Below are 21,438 nucleotides of genomic sequence, written 5' to 3'. Positions count from 1 at the left end.
TATTTTAAGTATTTTTCTAGTTGCCGCAAAACCTTCGGCGGTAGTTTTTCGCTCAAAAAATGCATTCGTGGAAAAAAACAGTAAACAAACAAAAAAACAGGAGCTCTGAGTTTGCATTGCGCAGCGGGAGGTGGTTTTTTCAATCAGAAAATGCCAAAAAACACAAACATCCTACGATCGATCGGTGATAATCGGGTCAAACGGAGCGAGAGCGAGAGGGAGAGAGAGTGAGAGACAGAGGTCAGAGAGTTGGGGAAGGGCACGGGCATCCAATGTCCTATCCTAGCTTGATGATTGGTTGGCTCTGGCTGTCGCGGGGCATTTTTTTGATACGACGAAACTAATCCGATTCGAACTGATAAAATACTTGAAATAAAAAGAAATTATACTGCGAAAAAAAATGAACTGAAATCCGTTCGACTCACTCACGACTCACAGTGCATTTCATCGCTATTATCCTGGGCGCCGCAGTTTTTGACGCCGTTGCAGCGCAGCCTTTCGGAGATGCAGTACCCGGACCCCAGACACTGGAAGTGGTAGGTGGACTCGCACAGTAGCGAAATCGTGGAACTCGGCCCAACCGGAGAGTCCTGCACCTCGGTCCAGATGATGCGGAAACCCTGTCAGAATGTACGTCCCGTTAGTTAAACGGTAAAAGTTTTGAAAGAAACAACAAAAAAAAGCCTCCCACCTGTGCCCCAATGGCCTTGTCCGCATTGGTGAAACTGATCCGGGCAGTTTGACCCTGGGTTACGTACTGCCAATGTTCCATGGCTGGTTTTTCACCGCACATCTCGATCGGCGGCATGTCGGATTCCGGCGAAAGCCACAATCGCATGACGGCTGCCGCACAGCCTCGAGCTATAGAAAAAAAAACGCCATCATTACTCACTCTTCACCATCCATCAATAATTTCCACTTACTTGCTGGCTCCCCTTCAACACCGAAGAAGTCAAAATTGAGCAGTATCTTGTAGCCGATCCGTGCCGTGATGTACCAATTGCAGGCTCGGGAAGCTAGCCCCTTGCCGGGACCGTCATAGTTGGCCGGGAAGTTCGGTGAAGTAACGATACCGGAATCTTCGCCGGAATAATTGCCTCCGCAATCGCCGAAAACCGATTTGGCCGTTTCGAAGATATACCGAGCCTTGAATCCACTGGCCACATTCTCCTGGTCCGTGTGGAGTACCACTCGTATGCCGACGGCACCGCGGGGACTTTCGACGGGTCCCGGTGCTGTGAGGCTACAGTATCGACCCAGGAACCGTTCCGTTCCGTCCCGGTACAGGACATACATTTCCAGCCAGTCTTCAAAACAAACCGATGCTCCATAGGCGCCGTACGTCGTGTTCGCACCGTCCGCTTTCACCTTGAAGTGATCGAAAACGATGGTCACCTGTTCGTTCGGAGTCGCCAGAAACACAAACGAACAGTTCGTTTCCGACGGGTAGTTCGACGGATATCGTGGACTGTTGAATTCGCCCTTTTTGCGTGAGGTGCTCCGGTAGGTGAAACTACAGGTTCCATCCGGTGCGGCCGTTCCGGGAATCTTGTACTCCGTCTCGAAGGTATACTTCGCCTTGAAGCCACGACCTTGCAGCTCACCGGAACTGAACACCATCACCAACCGAGGTCCGTCACTGATAACGGCATGCGGCAGATCGCCACCGCACAGTTCATGATCGAACTTATCGTACGCATCTGCCACCTCCTGACCCTTCAGGTAGACTTTGAGGTATCCGTCGGTGCAGTTCGAGCTGTGAGCGAGACGAAAAGTTAGGAAAGGCAATGGAAACTGATTGACCACTACTACTTACTCGCCCTTGTGTTCTCCTTTCGGAATCTCGAAAATTGAAAACTCCAGCTTCACTCGTTCGAGATTCTGGGCGTCTTGCATGCCGTAAACGAAATATCTGCGAGAAGAAGTTGAAAGGAAAAGAAAAGAATTAGTGGTTTTGATTGTAGATTGTTTCAAAATCGATGGCGGGCTCAGAGCAGTGTCTGAGCCGAAGCGGAAAGTCTATCAGAAAATGTTTAGAAAATCAACACATGAATCTGCATTAAAGCTTGACTCATGTTGTTTGCCCTTAAAAAGCAAAAGTCCGATTTGAATTTTAACGTTTGGTTCTAGTTATTTAGGGGTTTGGTACCACGTGGGTACCGGATTTGTGCTAAGTACACAACTTCTTTTTGACAATTGTCCAATTTGATTCTCAATTGGACGATTTTAAAGGCAGCTCGGAGAAATGATGTCCGTTTCAAACTATTCAAAGTCTCGATACCACTTGAAAACCGCACTTCCCCGATGTAGGTGGCAACCTACCAAATTCGGCCAGAACTCCTACAATAGCAATGTAAGCGGCAATAAGGAGTATATCGAAAAGTAGTTAGAAACGTTGATTATTGAATAAAAAAGCGAAAAAAAAACATATTTTGACATCAGTTTTCAATATATTGTAGAAAAATTACATTTTTATGCATTTCACTGATTATATTGAAGAAAATCCTAGTTTCTGTGAAACGCTCGCACTTTGGACTTGACATTCTTCATTAAATTCTGCACAGTTACTTTTGTGACTTTCCTGGTGGCAGCTGTCCAGTTTTTTTTAACTCCTGCATGTTTTGGGACACTGTACCTTCCCTTCCGAAAGTGCCGCTTGACAAGATCCTGGCAGTTCGGTGGGTTGATGTCCTTTTCCACAAATTGTACATTATTTTTTGACAACCACTGTAGAACGGAGTTGGCGTAGTGGCCTGAAGCCGAATCCGGCCAGAAGAGAGGAGGAGCCTTATGCTTTCTGTACAGTGGCAGTTTTCTCTTCTTCAAACATTCTTCTTTGTACACCTTGGCGTTAATTGTGCCCTTCGTGAAGAAAATCGACAACCGCAAACCACAGGTACAAATTGCTTGTCAGACCAACACCTTCTGCCCAAACTTTTCCATCGCCACCGTTGTGTCAGCGTCGTTCAGGTCCTGGTACACCGATTTCGTATAATATTGCGGTCCGGGCAGCGCTCGAGAGTCTTCCTTGACGTAGGTTTCGTCGTCGATCAGGATGCATCCGTCTTTAGTCTGTAGAATCCGGTTATACAGTTTCCGCGCTCTTGTTTTGGCCCGAAACTTGCTGTACCAGGGACTTTATCGACACCTTCTTTTTCTTGTACGTTTTCAGGGAGTTCCGAACTTTGATCCGTTGAATCATCCCGATGCTGGTGTTGAACTGCTTGGCCAAATCCCGCGTCGACGCCGATGGGTTTTTCCTGATGTACTTTTAAGTCCCGGCCGGGCTGGCTGAGACCCGTTTTCCTACCGGATCGGGGCAAATCCTTCATGGAACGGGCCTTACCGAACTTCTCGAAAATATTTTTGACACTGGTGTGGTGCACTTTCACCCGTTTTGCAATTTCGTTGTACGTGACACCACTTTCTGAGCACCAAGTGTGCAGAATTTTCTTTCGCGTTTCCGGATCAATACCGAAACCAATCGATTGCCCAGCTGTTATTGGCATGTAAACAAACATGTCACCGCAAAACACGCTGCAAAAAATTAAGCCATTTCAGAGTAATAACTGTTTGGATGTTGCTAACTACTAATCGATAAACTCCTTATATTAAAGAGTACTTTTTTTCAGGCACTCTTGCTTATTGTTTTCTTTTTGTCCGCAACTGCTAATTTCTCGCCATGAATTTTCTTGTGAATCGACAAAAACAAATCGGAGCTTGCTTGGGACATTGAACCTGGCCAATGGCTTCCTAGAACTTTTGTTCGGGAAGCTGCCCATCATACAGGGTCCGGCACTCGAGGTGTAACCTACTTCAGACCTTCGAGCCTGGCGTCAAGGTAAATGCGACATATTATCGGGAAAGTATTCTGGAGGTTGCTTTGAAGCCGTGGGCAGACAAACATTTCGGTGGCAGACCATGGACGTTTCAGCAGGACTCGGCATCGTCTCACAAAGCTCGAGTGAACCAAGAATGGCTGAAAAACAACGTTCCGAACTTCATCACGTCCACACAATGGCTCCCGATTTCACCAAATGCGAATCCAATGGATTATTCTCTTTGGGCCATTTTGGAGAGCAAAGTCCGAACTAAAAGATACACCAGTCTCGAGGCGCTGAAAAAAGTTATTGTCCGCTAGTGGGCCAAAATACACCTGCAAGTCACATTCGGGCAGCTTGCGATTCGTTTTTTGACCGTCTCAAGGCCATAGTCAAGACAAAAGGTGGTCATATCGAGCAAAATTGAATTGATTCTGAATTTTGTATTATTTTTACACATTTTGTACTTTGAATTAAGTAAAAGTAATTTTCTAAACTGAATTTATGGCCTTTTTAATTGGTTACACTTCGAGTGCCGGACCCTGTAGATCTTCACAGTACGTTTCGTGTTGTCCATGTGCATTACTGCCGTTCTACGCATATTTGTCCCATCCTATAGAATATTATGCATAGAGCGGCAGATCAGGATGCAAACATTTTTGATCCTAAAAAATTACCAAGAAATTTCCGAGATGTAGAAAAAATTGATTCCCGAAATCTAGAGTTCTGGTATTTTCCTGGAAAAATGTTTTTATTTTGGAAAATTTCAAATTTGGGACTTTGAATTGAATTGAGAATTGAGATTTACGAAATCGAAAATTTAAACTTATCGGCTTGAAATTCCTCAAATGGATTTTTTTTCTAAAGTTTCGAATGCCAAATGTTTTAGTAATACACTACAGAAAATAACGGGACTTCGGGAATTTACACAAAAAATTCCGAAACTTCGGAAAACCACGTTCAGTATAAGCGTAGGAAAAAATACGCGTAATTTCAGAAGCCTCGGAAATTTGCGTAACTCCGGAAATCCGCGTAAAAAATGCTTGACTCTAGAAATCCGCGTAAAAAAATCACGTAAATTTGGAAATCCGCGTAATTCCGGAAATTCGCATAAAAACGCGTAATTTCGAAAATCATCGTAGGTTTGGAATCAGCGTAGGAAACAAAACGCGTAACTTCAGAAATCAGCGTAACCTCGGAAATTCGCGTAACTTCGGAAATCCGCGTAACTTCGGCAATCCCCGCTTAGAAAAAAATCGGAAAACTTTATCCGGTTTTCCGAATTTTTTCTAAGCAATCCCCCCGTAGTTAATTTCGGAAATCTGCGTAAAAAAACGTGTGACTTTGGAAATCCGCGCAACAAAAAAACAAACCGCGTAGTTTCAGAAATCCGTCTAAAACTGCGTAGCTTCTGAAATCCGCATAAAAAAATCACGTAAATTTGGAAATCCGCCTAAAACTGCGTAACTTCGGAAATCCACATAAAAACAGCGTAATTTTGAAGATTCGCGGAAAAAACACGTAACTTCGTGAATCCGCGTAACTTCGTAAATTCGCATAATTTCGGAAATCCGCATAAAAAATTAACGTAACGTTGAAAATCCGCGTAAAAACCGCTTAATTTCGGAAATCCGCGTAAAAAAAATGCGTAATTTTAGAAATCCGCGTGAAAAACAAACCAAACAGCTTCGGAAATCCTCATAAAATAACGTGTTACTTCGTAATAAACGCTTACTACATCGCTTCGGAAATCCCGTAAAAAACTGCGTAGCTTCGTAAATCCGCGTAATTTCGGAAATCCGCATACAAAAATCACGTAACGTTGAAAATCCGCATAAAAAATCAACAAACTTTGGAAATGCGCGTAATTTTGGAAATCCGCGTGAAAAACAAACCAAACAGCTTCGGAAATTCTCGTAAAATAACGTGTTACTTCGTAATAAACGCTTACTACATTACTTCGGAAATCCCGTAAAAAACTGCGTAGCTTCGAAAATCCGCGTAGTTTCGGAAATCCGCATAAAAAAATCACGTAACTTCGTAAATCTGCGTAATTTCGGAAATCCGCATACAAAAATCACGTAACGTTGAAAATCCGCATAAAAAATCAACAAACTTTGGAAATGCGCGTAATTTTGGAAATCCGCGTGAAAAACAAACCAAACAGTTTCGGAAATCCTCGTAAAATAACGTGTTACTTCGTAATAAACGCTTACTACATTACTTCGGAAATGCCCGTAAAAAACTGCGTAGCCTCGGAAATCCGCGTAAAAGATCACATAACTTTGGCAATAACTGGTAGCTTCGTAAATCTGCGTAATTTCGGAAATCCGCGTAAAAAAAACAAACCACGTAGCTTCGTAGGAAATCCGCGTAAAAAATGCGTAGCTTCGGAAATCCGCTTAAAAAATGTAACTTTGGAAATTCACGTAAAAGTATTGCGTAATTTCGGAAATTCGCGTAATTCCTTGTTATTTTTACGTATAAATCGGAATTTCGGAAATCCGCATGAAAAAACAACAAATCCGTGTAAAAATACCGCGTAGCTTCGGAAACCCCCGTAAAAACTGCGTAGCTTCGAAAATCCGCGTAAAAACGTAACACAACTTTGGAAATTCGCGTAAAAGTTACGTCGAGATCTGATGTTATCTTGAATTTTTTTTTAAATATCGACTTTTGGACTTGAGATTTCCGAACTGGATTTTTGTTCCAAAATTTCTATTAGCAAATGTATTAGAAATATACTGAAGTTGTTTTTTAAACGGGTTATACGTACCGCACAAAAATAAAACCGTGTAACTTCGGCAATCCGCGTGAAAAATTAGGAAATCCGCGTAAAAAAAGCTTCGTAACTTCAGCAGTTTGCGTAAAAAAAATCTGAAATCCGCGTGAAAAAACTGCGTAGCTTCGGAAATCATCATGGAAAAAGCGCGGAAATCAGCCCAGCAAAAAGGGTAACTTCAGAAATCCGCGTAACTTCGGAAAACGATGTAAGTTCAGGATTAGAGAAGTAAAAAACTGCGTAACTTCGGAAATGAACGTAGATAAAAAAACGTGTAACTTCGGCAATCCGCGTAAAAAAACTTCGGAAATACGTGTGAAAAAAGCTACGTAACCTAGAAAAACCTAAAGTGTAGGAAATCCGTGTAAAAATGCGTAACTTCGGCAATCCGCATAAAAAAATCGGAAATCCGCGTAAAAACAAACTGTGTAAACATTGGAAATCAGGGTAGAAAAAAAATTAATTTCGGCTTGCCACATATCTTCGGCAATTTGCGTAAAAAAATCGGAAATCAGCGTAGAATTGTAACTTCGGAAATTCGCGTGAAAAAAGTTGTGTTACTTCAGAAATCAGCGTAGAAATCAGCGAATCAGAGTAGTAAAAAAACGCATAACTTCGGAAGTCCACGTAAAAAAGATCGGAAATCCGCGAGAAAAAAAACTAAGTATCCTCGGAAATCAGTGTAGAAAAAAAGCGCATATCTTCGGAAATTCGTGTAGTCGAATAGTCGAGCAGATGAGTCGTCGTGCAGTCGACTGGTCGTGTAGTAGAGTATTCGAATAGTCTAATATTCGAGCTGTTGATTGGTCGAGTTATTGAGTAATCTAACAGTCGAGTGGTCGAATAGTCGAGCAACTGCGCAGTCAAGTTGAGTAGTTTTCGACCAGTGAAGTAGTCGCATAGTCGAGTCGCTAGAGTAATCAAGTAGTCTAGTAGTCGAATATCCCAATAGTAGAGTATTCGAGTAGTTGAGTAGTCGAGCAGATGTGTATTCGAGCTGTCGACTAATCGAGCCATCGAGGTGAATATTCGAGTAATCGAGCAGTTGAGTAATCGTGTAGTCGATTATTCGAACAAACATTCGAGTACCAGGTGTTGATAATGCGGGATTTTTTCAAGAGATGTCTCTGCAAACATGTCTAAGTTCACCATCAAAACTATTGCGTCAGTTTTTTTTGTTTGCCAAAAACAATCAGCGAAGCAATTTCTTTCTCGGCACGAAACAAAGGATTTTCTGCACAGGATCATGACGGGAAAGAAATCATGGGTCAACCCTCACCAACCATTGACATTAATTGCAAAATCTGAACGCTTCGGTAGGATCCAAAAGGTTTGGCATTCTAGAGCAAACTGAAAACAGTATTCGTCACCAATAGGAAATGATTACTCGAAAATGACATGACATGAGAAAGTACACCACCCTCGAAGATTGTAACGCACAGAACTAATCATTATCTAGTGGAATGACCGGCAGTTGTGATCGAGGAAAGAAAAGGCAGTTGGTCTGGAATGACCGTGCAATAAGGCGGGGCTGACGAAAACAATAATGAAATGTCCTGAGCACAGAACTGTACCAATGAGTTCTTCATCTCGATTACAAAATATATTGAGAAAACCATTTTTTGAGCTATTTCTTACACCGCTGAAATTTCATCCTACATTGCTGACAATTTTGCCTTTTAGTACAACATGAGATATTAACGACTCTATAGTAAGGTAAGACGTATTCAGGTGAAGTTCGAAAGTATTGACTGCAATCAAACTTACCTACAAACTACTTTCGGTATATACGGGAAAGGATAGTTAGGCGAGTATACAAATCCGGTTGATTCTTTCTTCGACAAGATTTTCTGATCACATTCGGAGCCTCGTATATGCATTCCGTCGTTTTCTCCTGTGGACAAAAAAAAATGAAACGAAATTAGTATTACACCGAATCTTTTTTTTTTGTTCAATACTTACGAATAAAATCTAATTTAACAAAGCTTTCACTAAATTCAAAAATTCCCTTAAAACCTCGATTCTGCGTGTTGGCGGTTCGTTGCAGCGTCGAGAAGTGCACAAACAAATACTGCTCGCTGGAGTACAGCACCAGGTTCCGCTGCTGGCCGCAGTACGTTCCGACGATGGCCGATGTGTTGTCCGGCCCGTCGAACACGCGGACGTAGTCGAATGGACAGCTGTGGAAAGAGAGAAAAAAAAAACAAAACATTAGTTCTTGCTGCCGGACACTGATCGATAACTGAAACAACTGTCTGGTTGATGCGAACGACGTCTAAAAGTTTATTTTTCGACAAATTCCTGCTGTTCTAGAGCGTGATCCGGAACTGACCCAACACCGGACACAGTCTTGGGCGAAAGATAAACTTCATTACATAAGTGCTACATTTTGTTTATAGTGGCATGTCACTGGTCCCCCCCCAAAAGGACGGCCGGCAAGCAAACAAACGTCAGTGCCGGATTCTCGAACAACAGCAGCAGACCATGCTTGCTGTGAGGTTGACAAGCGCACCAATAAAGAAGAGATCGTTGGTTACCATGGTGGTGTGCACATCTGGTAGGAGGCTAAACCCATGCCGTAAATATGTCACTTGAAGCGTAAATGGCAGTGACACGTTTATATTCCTTTCTCGTCAGCTCGTGAGCCTCAGACCGAGCGACAAACACCGGTTATCATCTGTCCAGATTTTAGACATTCCAATCTCGGTTATGATTTAGCCGCACTGCACTTCGACTTCCCACAGTACTGTCATAGATTTAAAAGTTTTTCCTTGCATTGTTTCCAATGGTTGCATCGGGTTTCTTTGCCTACTTTGGTGTGCACATGGAACGTTTTTTCCATACAGCAAATATGAAATTGAATTTTATTACGTTACTGTGGCAACCATTTGAGAAGAGTTACCGGTTTCACCCGAAACCATGCTTCTCCATTTTTTGCTTCCTTATTTCATCTCATTTTTGTGACTGCTATGCTATGCGAATGCAACGTATCATAAGTGTTTTGAAGTCACGTGATGCTCCTTCACAAGCAATGCCATTTTTTCACGATAGTCATTCTATACTCAGTGCTAAATCGGTAAAGAAATGAGAACTAATACGAACCAAACAATTTCGTACGGATAAAACTGTTTGAGGTTTGGTATTTCCTGATGATAAAAGTACAGTTCCTCTGAGGTTATTTTACATTTGTGGTAATAAATGGACTGTCAGGGACTCTTATTCTATAGTTGAGAATCTAACTACCAAGCAAATATTCGATTTGGTAATGCTGAAACATTGCCCCATCTACAATTATCAAAATTAAAACATCCCACTCCCAGTTCCAGTCAAAAGCGGCACACGTCGTGTTCCAATTATAAATTTGCAATTTTAATTAAATCTAATCGGTTCGGTGGTGGCCATCGTGTGAAATCCACTAAACACTGCAAAACAATGCCAATTAGCGGAGTGAAAGACCAACATTTCCAGGACCAAATCGGGTGACATGAATATTCAATACGATCCGTCCTCTTCGGTAGCGGCGGTAGACAACAGCAACAACGAAAAACCCCACACCAGAAATGACGTTGGAAGTCACCGAAAAACGGACGTGCGAGGTTCCGATATAAATGACTCAATTCCAAGAATCTTTGCCTAAGTTCTGGAATGTAGATCCGAATCGTATATTTGTTTTATAATTTGCTTCGACGTAACAATTTGATGAATTTTTACTATCCGATCCCACCGTCACTAGTTTCGGGTAAATCGAGCAAAACGAATAAACTTAGACAGATGTGATGTTTGCGGGAGGCACGCACTACGGTGACGTAGTAGTTGTTAAATCGGTATACACACTCTAAACCCATATGTTTATGATGGAAAAAGGTATTGTTGAAATATTGAATGTTGAAAAGATAATATTTATTGTGAACGAAATGTACGAACAAAACGAAAAAAATAGCAATTTGTCTTTCGGGCAAAAAAGAAATAGATTTCAGCGAAACGGCTTAAAGAGAAACAGCTTTCATCAAAATTTCTACCGAAGGCTTCCAATGGAATAATTTTTGACAGAACGAATTTAAACGAAATGGCTTTCGCGATTGAGGCAAAAAAGGACAAAATGACTTTCGACGAAATGGTTTCCTGCGAAACGGCTCTCAACACAGTGGTGAAACAACTTTCGAAAAAATGGCTTATGACGAAAAGACTTCCGGCGAGATGCCTTTAAATACAATCACTTTCGTCGGTACGACTTCTGAAAGAACGGTTCTCGGTGAAATTAATGAAAAGTTTTCTGGTAAAATGAGTTTAAAAGAAATAGCTTCCAATGAAACGGTTTTGAGTAAAACAGTTTTCGACGAAACGACTTTTATCGAAATGACTTTCGGCGAAACGGCTTTCTATGAAACGGCTTTCGACGAAACGGTTATTAAAATTTCTGCCGGAAGAACGCTGACGAAATGGCTTCCGATGAGATGGCTTTCTACATAGTTGTCCTCGATGATACGGCATTCGACAAAATGGTTTCCAATGAAATGATTTCAGGCGAAACGGCTTAAGGAGAAACGGCAGAATTTCAGAATTTTAATCAATGAGATGATTGCCGATAAAACAAGTTCAAACGAAACGGCTTTCAACACAAGCACATTCGTGAAACTGCTTCACATGAAATTGCTCTCGGTGAAATGGCATTAGGGGAAATCAATTTTAAATAACTTGTCACTGACGAAACGGCTATCAATGAAATGACCGATGGAAAACGCCGAAAAAAGGGCACATGTTGTACTCAGCAGAAATATATTGACTTGAACCAAAATTAATTATAATCAAAACGAAAATAATTAAAAATGTTCTTTTTTTTAAATATTTTTTTCAGAACCAAATGCTTGAACTTTTAATGGCCCTCCCTGCATAATTGTTTTTCGACGAAACGACCGGCTTTTATAAAAAAAATTCTATTGGAGGAACGGAATCCAAACGAATGATTTCCGATAGAACGAGTTTAAACGGAATTGCTTTCGGCTAAACTGAAATTAGATTCAACGAAATGGCTTCCAGCGAAACGTCTTTCGTTACAATGATTTCAGGAGAAACAATTTCTAACACTCTTGTCACTAAGCAAACGACTTCCAATGAAATGGTTTCTGGTAAAACAGATTCAAACGAAATGCTTTCCGAGGAAACGGCTTTAAGCAAAATGACTTTCGACGAAATGGCATTGAACGAAACGACTTCTAGCGAAGTGTCATACGATGACTTTCGGCAACATAGTCTTAGAAGACACGACTTTTATGAAAATTGCTTTCGGATGGACGGCTTCCAATGAAATGATTTTAGGTAAAAATGAGTTTCAATTGACTGTTGGCGAAAATACTTTCGAACGGATAAACGGCTTTCAGAAAAACGGGTTTCGATACAACCACTTTAAGCGAATCGGTTTTTCGGCGAAACGATTTTCAACGCAATGGCTTTCTGCGAAACGGTTTCCAAGGATCGACTTTAGAAAAAAAAGGCTTTATCAAACGTTCAAGTGAAGGGAACAGCTCCCAATCGCATGATTCCCGATAAAACAAGTAGACAAAACGGCTTTCGGCGAAACGGCTTTAAGCCGAATGACTTTCGACGAAATGACACTCAACGAAATGGTTTCGGCAAAACCGGATTTTCAACATGAATGATTAAATTACATACGACGGAAAGGTTTTTGCCGAAATGATTTTTGGCAAAGTGGCTGCAGGAGGAACAATTTCTAACATACTTGTCACTGAAGGAACGGTTTCCAAAAAAAATGATTTCCGGTAAAACGGGTTCAGATAAAATGGCGTTTGACGAAATGGCTTTCAACACAATGGTTTTCGACGAAATGGCTTTTGGTGAAACGGCCGTATGAAAATTTCTACCGGAGGAACGGCTCCCGAATGGCATGATTTTTGATAAAACGAGTTTAAACAGAATGACTTTCGGCGAAACGTGTTTAAACCAAACGAATTTCGACGAAATGGCTTTCAACACAATTACTTTCGACGAAATGGCTTTAGTAGAAACAATTTCTAACATACTTATCAATGGCATTGTTTCCGTTGAAACGAGTTTATAGAAAATGGTTTTCGGCGAAGCGGCTATCGAAGAAATTGCTATCAACAAAATGATCTCTGGTGAAAGGGTTTTCTCTCAAGTGACTTTCGGCGAAACGTCTATCGGCTTTCGGAAAAAAAACTTTTTTCAATGAAATGGTTTCCCGTATAACAAAATTCGATGAAATTAGATCAGGCGAAACAGCTTTCAACACAATTACATCCAGCAAAACAGTTTTTTTGGGCGAAGCGGTTTTTTGGCGAAATGGCTTTCGTTCGTTTCGGCAGAAACAAACGGCTTCCAATGGAATGATTTCTTGTAAATCGGGATCAAACGAATTGGCTTTAAGTGAAAAAAAATAAAAAACCTTTCGGCGAAAATGCTTCCAACAAAATGGTTTCCGAGCGAACTACTACCAATTAAATGACTCTCTGTGACTCGACTTTAAACTTTATGGTTTGACCAAAAAATTCCTAAATAGCTTCGGCTATCCGATTTGTTTTGCAGTTTATCGTCACGATCAGGAGTCACTACTTTTTTCTATGTCACGACAGTCCGGGTCGATGTACGGTTGGTGACGAGCTCTTCCATCTGGCTTGCGATGTCTCAGACGGAGAGGTTCGGGTTCGACTTGAAACAGTCGATCACTCTTTTCGAAGTTTCTGCGGCCCTCCGGCTATTCCGATTTCGATTTTCCCTGAAACACTGGTCTATATGGTTGTCAACAAATATTCTCCGAACACATTCATTAGGCTGATGACAGTTGAATTGAATGCATTCGACAATTTCGTCAATTTAGTTAGTGTGCGGGTAATCAGGATTTTCGCGATGTGCGAGCAAAATTTTGACCCGTTGTTACTCTTGCTTCGATGCCATTTTCACTACCCAAGAGTAAATGTCAAAATTGAACAGTAGACTTTATGCTACAAGTTTTTTAATGTACAATGGATAAAAATGTGTCAGGTTGAAGTTGACCAATATTTTATCGTAACAACGATGAATTTCAATCAAACAGTTATGAAATAATAAGTGAAACAAATTCTTGATATGTACTTGAGGAACTTTCAAACACTATAATATTTTCGGCAAAAACGCTCTGGAACAGGATGGCATACTAATTCTTGTTTTTATGCTTCTAAATTATACGTGAATACTTACTGAGGTCCCCCGAAGAACAGGTCAAAGTCGCGGAACTCGATCCGTACCCGCTGGTTCGGTTTTCCAATGAACTGATATGTGCACGACATATCTTTTGGATAGGCACCTGGATAAGTTGGTGATATAATAGCACCCGTACGTTTCTGAGCAAAATTAATTACATAGGAACATGGCGACCCAATCACTGGCTGACCAATCTCATATTCAGCTGCGAAAGAGAAAGGGGGATGAAAAATGAGAAATTGTTTTAACTAGTTCTGTTACCGTTCATCTGGCAGCACTGCAAAACGCGATTCGTTTTATTGTCATGATTAGTAGCGGCCCTTACACGAGCATTATTTTTGTCATTTTTAATGATGACTAAGTAATGATGTATTTCAAATTTGATAGAAATCTCGTCATTACTGCACCATTACACGTTCATTAAAATGATACTATTTTTTAGTAATGACATTTTTAATGACTCGTGTAATGGCCGCAAGTGAGGTTTTTTTGAGTCAAAAAACGCAACAAAACATAGCGATGACAAATGATGCAGAGTTGCCAGTTCTATCGAGAAAACACAAAACAACGAAAAGGCTGATACTTACATTCATTAATAAAGGCATATCGACCCTCGAATATATCCGGCGTTGTCGAGTTTTTATCCGTATAAAATGACAATGCAATAGCACGGTACAACGAAATGCGGCGTCGTGGCGGTATAGGACCACAGTAGCGTCCGCCGAACGGGGAGTTGATCAGCTCGGCCGGATCGGACGACTGGACTTCGGCGTACACGTCCATGTACTCGTGGACGCAGCTACAGAAAAAAATGGGAAGTTAAGCTTTATCCGTTTGACTATCAGAAGCTGCCGGATCAGTTGAAGAAGTGACAGAGCCAGTAGTTGTAGGCGAAAACAGTCGAAAAACATTAGCAAAGTTTCAGAACAGTAGGGAAATGAAACAAAACATGCTCAGTTAGGAATCGGCAAGTCACTTCGAAATCAAGGAAAGTTAGAGAAAAAAAGATGTCTACAACTCTTGGCATACCCTTTCTGTTACTAGGAAGAAGTCATTATGAGAAACTTTTCGAAAGTTGAACCGAGATTTTTCTATGAACTACAAGTAAGTCGCAACATGCCGGAGGTAAAGCGGAAAGCATCGACATCTAATTGAAGCAAAACGAAAGTTTTTTTTTCATTCTCGCAATCGCCTTTCAGTTTATCAGTAAATCAACTTAAATCGTAGCTTATGTCGTTTTCGCTTGAGAAAACTGAAACTGACCCAGGGTAGTTTCATCAAACAAACACTTTTCACGAAACTGTGTTGATTTCGCCCTTAGCAACGAGGGTTTAAGCAAACCTAATATTAAAACCAGGTTCGAAACTGACTCGATTTTCAGTTCAACAGCGTTGAAACTAGGTTCGAAACTGGTTTCAAACAAACGGTTTGACAGCAGTTAGAGTGTAAACTGGGTTAGGTTTGGCATCAAGCGAAAACGACATTATAAAAACTGAAGAACGATTACGATTACCGCGGCTGCTGGTGCCGGTGACAGCCTAAGCATTTATGAACTCATATATACCGATAACGATAAGTGTGATGATTAATGAATCGTCACTCCGGACGACTGTTCCATCGTCGTCTTTTTTATGCTGGCGAAAACTGTCGTGGAGAACAACCGCAGCAACCGACGGCACCAATCAAAGTAGGGGTGCGGTCATCGGTGAAAGTTTTTTGTTTTGTTTTTCCTATCTTCATTAGTGACAGGACCAAAGCAACCATGACGGTGCTGATTTATTGTTCTTTTTTTTTTGTTGTTTGTTTGGTTGAAGTAAAGACTAAGCAAATGCCTGAAAATCTTCAGACCCGGACGGAATGTTTGAATTTATAGAGCGTCCATAAATACTAGCATAAATATTACTCAATTTAAAATTTTTATCTTCCATCGAATAGGCACTGCAGCTGAAAGGGGGTTTAATCTGTTATTTCGATAGATTGTGGAGAACTTAAATTTCACTTCAATCAGCATAAACTTAGGTCTTAGATCTAAACAATATTTTGCATCAATGAAATAGATTTCTAAGATTTGGCAATACCCTAAGCCCTTATTCGCTACGAAGTATCTGACATGTTTATAAATCAAAATGTTGTTAGAGGCAATTGAATTGCCAAATTTTGAAAATTGCAAAAAACTAGGATTCTTGAGAGTCAAAGAAATTATCGTATGAAGCAACTTCACGGGCGTGGTTTCGAATTAAGCGTGCCTGATTGGGAAACAATACCGATTTCGGTCAGCGCACAGTCGAACAACTGAGGGGGTACTTCTCAGGCCGGTGATTTGGCTATTTGGAACTTTCCACGCAACTTTTTTTCATTTCGATTATGAAGGTTTTAACCTTTAGGTCATTTCCCTCTTCGGGCCAGAAAATCTTTTTGACTGTTATGTGCGGGGTTAGAAATCGACCCGAAGCAACAAAACCGCTTCTGTCCCGCCTGGGAGGAGGAAAATTGCTCCTCTCCTGTCTCCAAATTCTGTCGAAAATGTCAGCCATTACGATAACCGTAATTTCGGGAAAGTCTGTTCACAATTGGAAACAGATATCTCGAAAAATGTGGAACACAAAAAATCTCATCTAAAGCGTGCCTCGGAGGATACCAGGCAATTTTAATTCGTTGAACAAAAAGAAAGGAATGTATTTAATGCAACCTTTTAGAGGCGAATTTTCAAAAAACGTCGAGACCTAGTATAATCTCAAAAAAAAAAAAACTCTGGGATAACACCAGATATCGACATTTAATGGATTTCTAAAACATTTAGCATAAAAAATGTTTGATTTCGGATATTACAAAAGTTCCAAAACGGGCAACAATTTAACTTTAAGCTGTTTCCATGCAAATTTTCAAAATTATGCAACTTTTTAAGCGATGTACTGCCGTATAAAAAAAACTTGAGTGTACTTTCGTATTTTTTAAATACTGACACCTTCTTTCTTGGGTAACAAAAGTTTTAAAGAATGTCTGATTTTTTTTTATATTTCATTTCTGCTCATGTTTACGAATATATTTATTAATTCTTTGATGTGTATTCGGCAGACAAACTAGAGGTTTATTTGCCTCGAGACCAACGAATTGATTTGTCATAGTAAAGTAATTCGGGAAATCTCAGCCATATTGTTTTTGCCAATAAACTCTAGATTAGAAGGTTCAGAATTTCAACTGATTCAGATGTGTTACTGACTGAGAAATAACACATGGATCAATAAGTCCCGAGACTAAAGCAGAGATGGCGCTCGTAGTAAACCAGTAACCACGTCCTTCTAGAGTACTAACCTTTGCTTGAAACGGGTCAAAATTTCAAGTCGATCCGACCAAAAACAGCTGAGTTATCGAGGTTGGAGTAAAGTCGTTTTGTAGTTTGTTTAAAAAATGGAAAAAAACGAGTTTCGTGTTTTGACAAAACATTGTTTTTTAATGGGTAAAAACACCGTACAAGCGAAACAATGGATTGAAAAATGTTATCCGGACTCTTGTCCATCAAAAGCAACGATTTGTCGGTGGTTCGCCGAGTTTAAACGTGGTCGTACCGACACAAATGACGTGGAACGCTCGGGTAGACTAGTGGAAGCCGTTACACCGGAAAATGTGAGTGAAGTGACATAAATTATAATGAAAGATCGTAAAGTGAAGCTCCGTGAGATCGCTGAGATGACACAGATATCATATGGAAGTGTATTTACTATCCTTCATGAAAAATTGAGCATGAAAAAGGTTTTTTTCCAAGTGGGTGCCGCGATTGCTGCAATGCACCCTGCCACAAGTCGATGAAAACAATGGCGAAATTGAACGAATTGGGCTTTGATCTGCTTCCCCACCCCCCCATACTCGCCAGATTTAGCCCCCAGTGATTACTGGCTCTTTGCTGATCTTTAAAAAAAATGCTCCAGGGAAAAAGATTTGGCTCAAATGAGGAGGTCATCGCTGAAACTGAAGCTTATTTTGAAGCGAAAGATAATTTTTTTTATAAACATGGTATTGATAAATTGGAAAAACGTTGGAACCATTGTATCACCCTAAAAGGTGATTATGTTGATGAATAAAAAAAAATTTGCAAAAAAAAATGTTGTTTCCATTGTTAGTCTCGGGACTTATTGATCCATGTGTTAACTCGTCACTAAACCCAATTTTTTTTTATCACAAATACAACCGAGCAAGGAATGTTCCAAAACTGTTCATGATTTTTTTTTCTTGGCAAGCGATTTGTGCATGGAGATAAGTTCCTCTCCTTTTTATGCATGGAGATAAGTTCCTCTCCTTTTTATGCATGGAGATAAGTTCCTCTCCTTTTGACGGATTTTGTTTCACAACTGGTCCGTTTTTCTGGGTTCGTTGACCCTGGCGCTCGCAATTCGTATAATTGACCCATATCACGAGGGAACCCCATGAAAAAGAGTCCTGCTCATAATAATATACCCTGAAAATTAAATCATTCTTGCATCGATACCCGTGTGAAAAATTTCATTAGTTCACTGTTCTACTGCTTACTGTACTTCTGTGAATCATCTTCACGGTGAAAATCTATGATTTTTTGGTGAAAATCTATGATTTGATAAACATATAATCCTACTTTACTGAAAAATAATGACTGGGTAATGCAAGAGTCATAACCGGAATGACGTGGGCACTAGGGATGATCGGTTAAGCAAATTCCAAAACCAGAACCCGACCCGTTCCCGATCGTAAAAAAATAATCATTTACCCATAGCCGACCCGAGCCCGAGAAAATAATTTCTTTCAAACTCGAACCCGACACTTACCCGATAAAAAATAAGAATATTTACCCGCACCCGAAATATTTACCCGCACCCGAAATCGAAAAAAAAAATGTTTTGTCTGTACCTGAACCTTCAAAATCTGTACCTGGAGTCTGTCAGAATAATTTTCCCATCCGTACTCGTTTAAAACGAAAAAATCGTCACCCGTACCCGAAAAAAAATTTTGAACCCGAACCCGACCCTCACTCGTCGAATTCGATCGGGTTTCGAGTACGCGAAATAGTGGACACCTGAGATGGTCTGGTTTTGAGTATTTCTACTCGAGAACAAATCCAACATTTATCAGGTGTACAACTTTGATTCCGCCGTTTCTACAGATGTATTATTCAAAGTATTGTCCGTCGTTAGCGACAACTTTCTCCCATCTTTCCGGCAATTTTCGGATCCCGGCTCGAAAAAAGGAGTCCTCTTTTGACGCTATCCATGAAGCAATCCATTTTTCCAACTCTTCGAAGGATTGAAAATGTTGATCTGCCAGGCCGTGTGCCATCGAACGGTGGAAGTCAGAAGGGGCGACATCTGCGGAATACAACGGGTGGGGCAAGACATCCCATTTCAGCGTTTCCAGGTACTTTTTGACCACTTTTGCGACGTGAGGCCGAGCATTGTCGTGTTGGAGGATGACTTTGTCATGTCGCTCTTAATATTGTGGCCGATTTTCTTTTAGCGCGCGACTAAGGCGCATCATTTGCGTTCGGTAGCGATCTCCTGTGATGGTTTCACCCGGTTTTAGGACTCGTAGTAAATCACACCGAGCTGATCCCACCAAATACAAATTATAACCTTGGCGCCGTAAGTATTCGGTTTTGCCTTCGACGAAGTAGCATGCCCGGGCTTTCCCCATGATTTTTTGCGTTTAGGATTATCGTATCGAACCCACTTTTCATCACCGGTTACGATGTAAAAACCTCTTACGGTTTTGTCTTTGAAGCAGTTGCTCTCATACAAATAGACGGCGCTCGATGTCCCTCGGTTTCAACTCGTACGGCACCCAGTTTCCTTCTTTCTGAATCATGCCCAGAGCCTTGAGACGTTTTGAAATGGCTTGCTGACTCACTCCCAACGATTCGGCAAGCTCTTCTTGGGTTTGGCACGAATCTTCATCAAGCAATGCGTGCCTTCATCTTCATCAGAGTAGCTCGGGCTCGGGTTTAGAAATAAAATAGTTTTTTCATCGTGTTCGGGTAAAAATTCGATAGAGTGAGGGGGGCATTTACGCCGGGCGTAAATGATGTTTTGTGACAATTGTTTTTGTCCAGGTTTTTTGATGGTGAAGTCTAGAAACCGTTTTGTTTTTTTTTTTTGTTAAATCGATGATAGATTCCAAATTATATTTTTCGGAAAATTTTATTTTTTCCCCACAACAATTTTTCCCTGGCTTTTAGAAACAAAAGACGTTAGAAAATTATGTGAAACAGAATGTTCACATATTCCAGTAGCTTTCTAACTAGAAAGCAATAAATAAGGCCTCGTTTTCCGACACCCTAGTGCGTGTCACAGTTTAAACTGTGTAGCTACGCACGGAAATGTCGAAGACGAAAAGTGAAAGATTTTTATCATATAACTTTCCTATGCAAAGGCGCAAGCGAGGTAAGCAGGTAACATTAGCCCCCCCAAATTACTAGTGTTATACTACATTTGAAAAAGTTTGGACTGGAGATAATTTTCCTAAAATTTTAACCCTTTTACTGTCATATTGACGGAGCTAGGGTGGTTCTGCTGATTTTCATTCTATTTGATATTCGAAGCAATCACTTCACCGAAAAAAAAAAACTGAAAATAAAACACAGATGTTTTAAGTATTGTTTTTCAAATTTGTTGGAGATGTATTTCTAAACATAAAAATGAAAACACACACATTTCCGATATTGATATCACTCTGGATTTTCTAGTAAAAATTTAATAATTTTCAATTTCAATTTTTTTCTAATGTAAACGACCAAAAAATGTGGGTTTTTCTCAAAAAAAAAATTACAATCAACCAATCGTTTCCGTTGAAGCTCTATTAGAAAGAAACGCATGGTGCTTAGTTCTAGTATGTATGTATATTAGGGTGCCAATATTTTAGCGTCATCTATAATTTCGTTGAGCGGTATGCAAAATTTGAGCTAAATCGAACATGGGTAAGGGGTGCCGCCGCCCGGCAGTCAAAGTTTGCAAATTTTCGAACATAAAAAATCACCAAACATTTTTTTTGAAAAAATCGACACTTTCTGGGGCAAAGCCCGAGTCGAATTTTTTCAAGAATTTTTTTTTCGGGATGACACCAGATCCCCACTTTTCATGCAGTTCTTAGACATTCAGCAAAAAAAATCGATTTCAGAAATCTCAAAATTTTCTAGACCAAGATTTTTCAAAAAAATATTTTTCAGGTTAACACAAAACCTAGACGTTTCATGTAGTTCTAAGACGTTTGGAATAAAAAAAAAAATTCGATTTCGGAAATCTCAAAATGTCCTAGTTCCGGAGTCGAACTTGAAAAAAATCGAGATGACGTTTCAGGCAATTTTAAGATATTTGGCATCAACATTTCGATCTTGGAAATATCAAAAAAAACTTCGATTTTGGAAATCTCAAAATTTTTCTAGCACCAGAAAGTCGATTAAAAAATATTTAAACGGATGACACTAATCTCGACGCTTCATGTAATTCTTTTGGAATCAACATTTCGATTTCGGAAATTTTATGTACACTAAGGTCTTTTTTTGGGCGGTCTTTTTTTATGCGTTTTTTTTTATGCGACTTTTTTATGCGAATTTTCAGAGTTATGCAGTTTTTTTATGCGGTACGTAAACTTGCATAAAAA

General features: G+C 40.3%; 1 protein-coding gene across 9 annotated transcripts in view; it reads right to left on the bottom strand.

The window, feature by feature from the left end:
• LOC131431200 (cubilin) overlaps positions 1-21,438 on the bottom strand; it is a 229,885-nt gene that overhangs the window by 15,623 nt on the left and 192,824 nt on the right. For 6 of the 9 annotated variants that reach the window (XR_009229658.1, XM_058596789.1, XM_058596796.1 and 3 more), the window contains 8 exons: positions 14,406-14,617; positions 13,816-14,023; positions 8,566-8,783; positions 8,371-8,497; positions 1,817-1,912; positions 924-1,756; positions 692-861; positions 437-620 (listed from right to left, as the gene is read on the bottom strand). Coding sequence is in view for 8 of the 9 variants with exons in the window: in XM_058596789.1 (XP_058452772.1) it covers positions 437-620; positions 692-861; positions 924-1,756; positions 1,817-1,912; positions 8,371-8,497; positions 8,566-8,783; positions 13,816-14,023; positions 14,406-14,617 (2,048 nt within the window). In the remaining variant the exon portion in view is untranslated. Of the gene's footprint in view, positions 1-425; positions 621-691; positions 862-923; positions 1,757-1,816; positions 1,913-8,370; positions 8,498-8,565; positions 8,784-13,815; positions 14,024-14,405; positions 14,618-21,438 lie in introns of all 9 variants that reach the window. The other 3 variants (XM_058596829.1, XM_058596822.1, XM_058596842.1) reach the window with 2 other exon arrangements.

This window comes from Malaya genurostris, chromosome 1 (genome assembly GCF_030247185.1).
Source record: "Malaya genurostris strain Urasoe2022 chromosome 1, Malgen_1.1, whole genome shotgun sequence".
Taxonomy (NCBI): Eukaryota; Metazoa; Arthropoda; class Insecta; order Diptera; family Culicidae; genus Malaya; species Malaya genurostris.
Note: the sequence above shows the minus strand (reverse complement) of the source record. Positions and strands in the feature narration are given on the sequence as shown.